The sequence below is a fragment of the Podarcis melisellensis genome, assembly GCF_964234715.1.
Source record: "Podarcis melisellensis genome assembly, chromosome: 12".
Classification (NCBI taxonomy): Eukaryota; Metazoa; Chordata; class Lepidosauria; order Squamata; family Lacertidae; genus Podarcis; species Podarcis melisellensis.
In genome coordinates this window covers 49,846,537-49,855,803 of record NC_138544.1, presented here as the reverse complement: position 1 = coordinate 49,855,803, position 9,267 = coordinate 49,846,537, and the positions used below count along the sequence as shown (strand labels likewise).

Genomic DNA, 9,267 nt, shown 5'->3' with positions numbered 1-9,267 from the left:
CTCATCTAAGCACCTTGACCACTTCCTGTTTGTGGACTTCCTGCAGGCATCTGGGGAACAGGGTGCTGGACAGGATAGGTCTTTGGTCTGATCTAGCAGAATGCTCCATATGATGAACTTTCAACTCATGAGTCAAGTAAGATCTAATCTTAAAAGAAATGAAAGAGTGCCTTTCATTCAAGCTTCTGACAGTCTCTTCATAAATCATCTTACAACAGGACCAAGGTAGTAATACTTTATGATCATTAATTTAAGTAGCTAATTGAGAAAATCCAGGGTTTAATAGCTCCTTAACTTTATCCCTAAGTCTGAGTATGGAATCAAGAATCATTATTAAAAGAAAATCTAGTAGATGGCTTTTCTTTTTAGTCCATAATAGAAATTTCATAGGGAAATCTATGAATTCCTGTTCAAAGTCACTCCACAGCACCTTCCTGTTCAGCCAGAGTTATCAAGAGGGGACCTCATCCACTCCATCCATAATATGTAGATCACAGAACCGACCTATCAAGGGTTGCAGTATATTAACGTACACGATACACACTGAGCAGTCAAAAATATGCATTTCCACCATCAATTAATGGAAGGTCATCTGAACTACTGCCCATGTTTGTTGAGAACCTTCCTCTTTTTGGAGCCGTTGTATGTACTGGATTTGTAAATAATGCAGAAGACAGTTTATTTCGCAAAGGATTTGAAGCTTTCCAAAGCCAATACAATTAGCATTTGCTTTACTGATTCAATATGGTTTTCTTCTTGCCAGAGCTGCGGGTCATTTCTCATTAGATGAAACTGGTCTGCCAGAATTTTGATGAGTTGCATGCTGCATTCCAAACACAAATGTTCTACTTGGATCTCATGCAGGACAGTGACTTTATTTGTTCTACCATTGCATGCATAGTTTTTCAGTACTCTTTAGAACTGCAACTCAAGTTACAGGCCAAAAGTACGCAACCCAATTTAACCCCAATACTATCCCATCTGAAAGGGTAAATGTGGATAAAAGCAGTTGGTGAGTGGGGTGGGACCTTAGTGTGTACCCGTTTATGGCTGTTTTACCTCCACCATTGGCAGCAGTATGCCTCTAAACGCCAGTTGCTGAGAATCACAGGTGGCCAGAGCACTGTTGTGCTTATGTTGAGTTTGCCATGGGGATCTGGTTGGCTGCTGTGAGAACAGAATGCTGGACTAGATGGGCCACTGGCCTGATCCAACAAGCTTGTCTTATGTTCTTCCTATTAAGTTCAAATGTGTGCAGTGCCGAGTGTCAACCAATGCACTTATATAACAAAGAATCAAGCTCAACCGTGCAGTGCTCAGTTTCAAAAAAGCTTCCATTTCTATGCTTCCATTTCAAAAGCAGCTAATAGACATTATGGATAAATGATCTTTTTTGGAATGGCAGGTCTCTTTTTAAAGGCTTCAATACTGCATGACACAAAGTCTGACAATCCTGAATCTTTATTATTTTAGAAAATATTGGCATAAAAAATTAACCTTTTTTTTAAAAAAAGGCACAAGTTTTAAAAAAACTAACTTGACTGCGGTGTCAAATTATAGTCTACTTTTAAAAAACAGTCCACTGTCAAAACTGGATCCCACATTCTGTAATGCTAAATGGGCGTTTTACAACACTGTTATTTCTTACATGGCAAGCAGTAATTGAAAATCCTTTTGCGGTGCCTGAATGGCACTGTTTGGAGAAAAAGATTCGGTGAGTTATCAGCCGTTGCCACGACTGACAGAGGTAAGGCCGGTAGTCCATATCTGCTTCACTGTGGTGTTTTCCTGAACTTTCAGGTGTGTTCAGCGATTTCTGCATGATTGTTTGAGTTGTTGCAAACAAAACTAAGTGGTGCTCTCTTACAAGCTTCCCCAGGAACTGAGCACATCTCTTTAGGTTTGCTTCCTGCTGGCTAAGGTTCTCCCCTCCATTGACTCTGTCAATCCAATAAAAGGCTGATATACTGTCAATAATCAAGAGGCACAGGGAAGGGTGAGAGCAAAACATGTTTTCCAAAGAGAAAAGAGTAAGAAGCAGCTGAGGGCTGCTGCTGCAATTAACAAGGAAAAACCTCCCCAGACACTGCTTTATCATCTCTTCTGTGCCTTGGGGCAATCTGTGCTCCAGAATAGTCACTAAACGCAACAGGTCAAAATGGAAGTCTGTATCAATAAAAAGCACACCAACATCCAAGCCACCACCAGATTTTGGAAGAATGCAGCGGGCAATAAGATGATAGAGCATTTCTGTTTTTCCTGTTCCTTCTGGACCATGGAATTCAACAATATCTCCTGTTTAATAATGAAGAAGCAAATGTTTAAGCTAGGAAGGCATTTGCTGTTCAAGACACCTTTCAAATGGCTCAGCTTTCAGCTGTAACACACACACCTCTACCTGAAATCATGTGCAACTTTTCAGTACAATCAAATTCCCAAACCTACGCAGGTCTATTTAGAAGCAAGCCCCACTGGATTTGATTATTTTATTTTAATGCAACAAACCAATACAGCTACACTTCTGAGAAGCAAGTGAATATATTTTCTTTTCTTGATGTGTGTAACACACACTCATGCCAACCATTTTGTTCTCAGGCAGCAAGAAAGAAAAACTTTCCCTTCCAAAGCTAAGATAAAAAGAAAATGGGGAGCATAAATTTTAATTTGTTTGTTTGTTTACCATTTATCTTCCAATATGCCAAGACAATTATTACTGTGAATATTTTAAAGGATGTGTATGTATTTACCATGAATAGGATATCCTTCATCAGCAAACAGACAAGGTTCAAGCGTCTTCAGAGAACTTCTGCCTTCAAGTCGTGCAAGAAGCTTTGAAACAAAGAGAAAGTCAACTTTACTGAAATTAATGAGTCAACAAGCTAAATGTATTGATTGTGCACAAAACTTAGTGTGAGTTCAATGGCTTCCCAGCAACTGGTTTTAACTGCACTGCTGCATGTACAATTAAAAGTATATCTCAATTACTTTTAAATTTCTAGACATGGCACCACCTATAGAATCCAAATAAAAACCTGTGGGCAGGAAAGCATGCATAAACAGAATACACTGTATCCTCAGTGAAGTCAGTTCAATAAAACTTGCTATTTTGGTTGATTTCTATGTATTTTCACCAAAATTATTTAAAGCAGCTTATAAAAGAAACTGTTACAATCTGAAATCCAGCAATAAAGTCTTCATGCTCCAAAAGCAACATTCTATTATATTGTATTAGCATATAATGGATCAATTGTAAGTGTTAGAGTAAGAGAGGTATTAAACCAGACATAAAATAAATACAGAATTGCAAGTTCCTCCTAAATATGACCACAGTGATTTTTAAAAGTTTGCAGGCGAGTGCTGAGGTAAGTCTCTTGAGTTGCAACAGTGAGTGCCATAGTGTTGAGGTCACTAAGAAAGCCCTGCTGCATTTCCCCACTGATCTTAGCTTCCTGATTAAAGATGGCTATTGCCAGGATCCTCTTGATTACAGAAGATGGAAAGCCTCATATAGAGAGTGGGGCTGTCCAATGCAGATTGGGCCCAGCCAGGCTACATAGTTCGAAGCCAGCACCTTGAATTGAATCTGAAAATCAACAGAGCACAGACCAGCATGTACACACAGGGCCTGCTATCTGCTTGCTCATTATGCAAAAAAATCAGTTATCCAAATGAAAAGAATGATGTCCAAACCTTGCTATACATGCTGCAGGTTCAGATATCCAAGTTTGCCCACTTCCTTGTTTGTGGTTTGCTGGTTAGCAGTAGTCATTTTTGGGCATAAACCATGCATATAGGGAGCGGGGAGAGAGCTTGGAGAAATCAGGGAGCAGGAGATTACATATTAGAAACACTCCCATAGGAATCCATGGAAATGTGGACTCATTATACGAATGCTTGTTTAACAAATGGTTTTCAGGGAATGCATTTTGTTCAGTATGCAGCATGTATGTATATGGCTCCCCCCCCCCCCATCAAGAAAGTGGCTGCCACATTCTGCACCAGCTGTTAGCTTCCAGGCATTTTGACAGCAAATGTCCTGCATAAAAGGCATTATGACACATTGGACCTTCAGTGTAACAAAGGCATGCCTGGTGGTTGCTAGATTCCCCCAGTCCAGCAAATGTTAGTCTACATATTAAACAAAGCTGGCAAAACAATTGTTCAATCCACTGCCACCAACACATTTTCTAAAAAGAGTATCGGGCAATGCTCCTAAGCACTGAATAGGATTCATCAAGGATGAAGATGCAGATAAATACTGGACAACTTTCTTTCCTAAGCACCCAGGATCTCTAAAGTTAAACAATCCCATTCCATCCTGCCTAGAGTGAGTTGCTGCTTGTTTGTCCTCTTCCATCTGGGCAACCTGGGGAAAAAATATATTTGAGGGTCCTCAGTGTGCCAATACCTCCAGATGATCTCTCTGTAACTTCAGACAGATAAACTTAACAGCAAGGTAGAGGAACTGTTAACCTGACGACTTTCATAAAACATCTTCCTCCATTACTACTCCCCGACAAAAAAGATTGTGGTCTCACCTTATCTGGTTGTTGGCTGTGCCTAAATTTGAGTGATATAGAAAGACTAAGAGAATTGTACTGTCCAGTCCTTTTCGGTCAAGGAAAATGATAATCCAGCTGGGGCAACTAAAGCAGCTTTGGTTCCAAGTGCAGGCTAGATCGAAACACATGCATGTAGGCAGTCAAGAAAAGGTCAAACTATCTTTCTTCTTTATTTGCCCATTTGTCTTCTGCTGAAGCTTTCTAGATACAAACAGGCCATTTATTTTGGTCTGCAAGCTTCATGACATTTACCAAGAAATTCATGGACAGCACAGCCAGGGAGCCTAATGCAATATGGATTTTTGTGTTAGATGGACAAGTCTCTCAATTTAATGGTGTGTTTTGTATCAATACCACAAATGTCCTGGAGTACGAGGAGAAAGACACACACAAAACATAGTCACCATGACTAGGCACTATATACAGGGGAATATTCTGCCCTAATAGTCTTGCATCCAAGGTGATTTCACTCTTTAATTTGCATTAATTTTGATAGTCAATCTGCAATTTTATTATATAAGTTCTACTCCTCATGCAATCTTCTGCAGAAGAAGGTAGGTATTGAAGACCTTTAAAGCAGTTTAAAGCAGCAATATTGCAAATAATTATGACATATTCCAGTCTATCTCCCACACACAGAGAGAATCTAGGATTAACAAAACGAATATAGAATACTTAACCAAAGTTAAAATTATTATTCATTATTTTTTATTTTATTTATCCAAAGATCCCAGGACAGTGTATTGCACAACATGAAAAACATAATACAGACCATAACAATAAAATAATCATGATAACAGTCCCCCCAAAAAATATTTAAGAAGCTATAGATTATTTAATGGCCAAAGGCCTCTGTAAAGAGGAATGTTTTTGCCTGGCGCCTAAAGGCATCTAATGATGGCACCATGCGAGCCTCTCTGGGGAGAGCATTCCACAGATGGGAAGTCACCACAGAAAAGGCCCATTCTCATGTTGTCACCCTCTGAACCTTTTGGGGGGGGGAGAGAAGGGCCTTGGATGACAAGCACCGGGTCTGGCTTGGTTTGTATGAGGACAGGCAGTCCTTAAGGTTCTCAGGTCCTAAGCACTTTGAATTGAGCCTGAAAACTAATTGGCAACCAGTGCAGTTGGCCCAGGACTGGGGCTATATGCTCAAACCATCTTGTTCTGTTGAGCAACCTGGCCATCAAATTTTGCACCAGCTGAGGTTTCTGAAAGGTCTTCAGAGGCAGCCCCAGGTATAATGTATTGCAGTAATCCAACCTAGAGGTTGCCAGAGCATGGGCCACAAAGGTTAGGCTATCCCTGACCAGATAGGGGTGTAGCTAGGCCACCAGCTGAAGCTGATAGAAGGCCATCTGTGCCACCAAGGTCACAAGCGACAGTAATGGATCCAGGAGACCTGTAAACTACATACCTATATGGAAACCATTACATCTGAGTTCACAGCCAATACATTCTGCACAGACTATCTGAAGGAGAGGCTTTAGTTAGTGACAGCCCAGATACTTGGCATGTAGAAGGTCCCTGGTTCAGTCCCTGGAATCTCCAATGAAAAGGATCTGGAAGCAGGTAATGTGAAGGAGGCCCTGGGAAGCCACCACCAGTCAGAGTAGATAATACTTAACTTGTCTGATCTAGTGCAAGACACCTTCCTATGCAACTCCATGGCTGCTGTTCTACCTCCTTCCCCTTTGCTAGCCACTCTCAAGAAGTATCCTACTCACTGTTTGTTACAGGCTAAATACGATTATATTATAATAAAGGTTCACATATTTTTCTCATATAACAGCAGGTGCTTATCTGGAGAACAGCGCATGCAAATTATTATGATAATTTAAGTACTAATGCACCTGTGCTTCTGATGTATGTTTACTTTCTAGGTTTTAAAGCAAAACAACTGCAGCCATTTAGCATCATGCTGTGTACGATGGGCAACATCCCAGGGGAGTCAGCTAACAGTTTTATAGAAAGAAAAACCCAACAAAAGCCAGCCTCTGTGCTAACCGTCTTAAGCCAAACTGTTGGGATATTAAATATTAATCCCTACAATGGACTATTAAATACTGTATTTATTATCCATTCCAAAGAGAGTTTGAAATTTTTACGAACCTAACAAATTCCACTGCAAGAACACCCCCAGCTTTTATTTAATCCCATTGTTGCTGAAAGGACTTCACAGCATTCTCTCTCCCCTCCATCATTATATTTTCACAACAGCCCTGTGAGGTGGCCTAGGCTAAGATAGCAACTGGACCAAAGTAAGGCTTTTGTAGTCCAACACGCCTAACCTCTACAGCACACTAGAGACATGGACAAATGGTCAAAATGGAACTCGGATGTAACGGAAATGAAGTACTCTTCTTAATAACCATTTGATGGTTATATAAACTTTTGGAAAACGGAGACTGCCAATTTCTGTACCCCCAGGAGCCACTCTGTACTGAAGACAGCAGTTCCCAAGGCTCAGAGTGGGGTTGGCTTTACTGTAGTCTGAAGCTGGCATCTATCAGTAAGACTTGGCTCCATCTTGGGCTGAGTGATGTCCAGCTGCTCAGCTCCATTTCCTTGCCTCAGAGGTCCTTGCTGGGAACTGTTGTCTGGGAACTGCCAATGGCCAAAGGAGTACCGATACTTGGCTTCATTGTGGACAGTGAAGTCTAGCGGCTCAACCCACTCGCCTTAGAGTTCCTCAGTGGGAAGTCCAAGAATGAGGGCAAAAAAAGTCTGAAAAAACCAGGCGCCATGTTATTTCTTATTATATGTGCTAATCTTTTTGGATGCAGTTGTACTGTACAAACCTTTTCTCTGCCACTCTGAGAACCTCTTGGGGCTTTCAAGTAGGATATGGAATACCCTAAATAAATTAGTAACAGCTTCACATTTATGGAGTAAATGCACTTCAGACATATATTAAATCTACAAACAATAAAATTGTAGAGTTCTGTATGTAAAAAAGAAGGGGAGTCAAATCTCTTTATCATTTGTAAACACAGGGAACTGCCTCACACTAGATCACACTAGATCAGACTACGATGATTGGCAGCAGCTATCCAGGACTGCAGACACTCCTGCCTGGAGATGCCAAGGATTGAATCTGCATACAAAGCAAATGTTCTACCACTGAGTCATGGCTCCTCCCCAAGTTTTGGTACAGCCACCAGGGACCAGAGCTCACAACTGCCATCCTGAAACCAGGGTGTGTGTCAAGTTAGGTTTGCATAGTGCTATCACTGACTCAGTAGCATCTTGTAAACCTGGCCCTGCCATCTTCCTCCCTACCCCTTGGAAGCGATTGTAGAAGATAAATGACTGGCAGAAATTTGCCCATTACGGCATTGACAGGGCAAATAATTCACATTTTCCATACCTGTCATTACGATATTTTCCCCTGACTACTTAATTAGGCGGGTGGAGTTTTTCCTGGCCTCAAAATCTGTTTGTCATGCTGCTACGACATAAGACACAAAGATAGGAAAAAATGTGGCAATACTATATCCAGGACCTTATTTTATGGAACCACTTCCCAGAGAAGTCTACCGGGCTGGCTTGCTGCTGATTGTGAGGTTGGTTGGAGATGGTCTGTAGGAGATTCTGGCTGTGTTTGGATGGCTGTCAATCACCTTAATAAGCCAAGATATGAACTCCAGGGCCTGCAAGGCAGGTGTTCTGCTCCTCCCTGCTGCAAGCTGCAGACAGGGAAACAGGTTTTCAGTTAACTATAGTTTCCCATTACTCCTGGTTAATGACGTCCAAGCAAGGAACACTAAACTAGGGCTTTATATCCAGGGTTGTTTGGAAGCCATTAACCAGAGCTTTCCTTTTCAGACATAATGGCAAACAACACTTAACTGAAGTCTTGCTTCCTGGCTCATGCGGGCGAGGAGAAAAGCACGGCCAAGAGAAACAGGCCCACATGTCAGTTTATGAAGCAGAGGCATGGCAGTCCAAAGGCAGCTGCTGGGTGAACATGCACGAACCTTTGGTTGTCGCTTTATCCTCAGTTTATTTAAAGTCTTTTTATACCCCCTTTTGGTTTTAGAAAGGAAGGTGTCATTGAAATGCAGGTGGAAAAACAGGTAAGAAACAAGAACCGTGTGAGGGGCTCATATAAGCCGCCTTGTGAGAGCTGAAAGATGGGTTAGAAAATTCCCAAGTGTCAAGGCCTATTCCAGCTGCACACCTCGACAAGCTAACCTACCATCAACCATCCTGTGGAGAAGGTTCCTGAAGGTTTTAAAAATATATCGTTGGCTGCCTTTTTCTGTTTTCTTTTCTATTTTTCACCTTCATAGACTGTGTACCACTGTGTGTGTGTGTGTGTGTGTGTGACTGGGAAGAGGCAGGAGCCCAGCTTGAGGACTTCCCGACAGAGTCCGTAGCTGACCCCTGCTGGAAACAGGATGCTGGGTTGTGTCAGTCTTCCCCACCCGCTAGAGGCAATGGGAGAGACCCCTCCTCCCGCCCCCCTCAGCGCGAGAGCATGGCCGGGGGAGGGGGCGTGCGCGTGCGTCATTCTCTGCCTCACCTGGGCGCCCGACTCCGCCTTCCCGAGCCCGTCAGTCATCGCTAAACCCGCAGCAACGGCAGCTCATAACCGTAAAAGGAGGGAGGCGCCAACGGCCTCATACTTTGGCGCGCAAGCGCCGCCGGAACTGCCGCGCATGCGCTCTTCTCGGATCTGGAGGTGGAGGGGTGGGGCGAA

At 42.3% G+C, this 9,267-nt stretch overlaps 1 protein-coding gene across 1 annotated transcript; it reads right to left on the bottom strand.

Moving 5' to 3' along the window:
* Positions 1 to 1,445: 1,445 nt before the first annotated feature.
* XRCC2 (X-ray repair cross complementing 2) lies at positions 1,446 to 9,232 on the bottom strand. The gene is made up of 3 exons (XM_081882702.1): positions 9,091 to 9,232; positions 2,748 to 2,829; positions 1,446 to 2,295 (listed from the first exon to the last, which is right to left on the bottom strand). The coding sequence occupies exons 1-3, from the start codon at positions 9,127 to 9,129 to the stop codon at positions 1,586 to 1,588; spliced, it is 831 nt and encodes a 276-aa protein (XP_081738828.1). The 5' UTR covers positions 9,130 to 9,232; the 3' UTR covers positions 1,446 to 1,585.
* Positions 9,233 to 9,267: the final 35 nt, after the last annotated feature.

Coding starts and splice junctions, on each gene's coding strand:
- XRCC2 (XM_081882702.1), bottom strand. CDS start 9,129: ATGACTGACGGGCTCGGGAAGGCGGAGTCGGGCGCCCAG. Junction 2,830..9,090: donor AGGCGGAGTCGGGCGCCCAG/GTGAGGCAGAGA, acceptor TTTGTTTCAAAG/CTTCTTGCACGACTTGAAGG. Junction 2,296..2,747: donor TGAAGGATATCCTATTCATG/GTAAATACATAC, acceptor ATTATTAAACAG/GAGATATTGTTGAATTCCAT.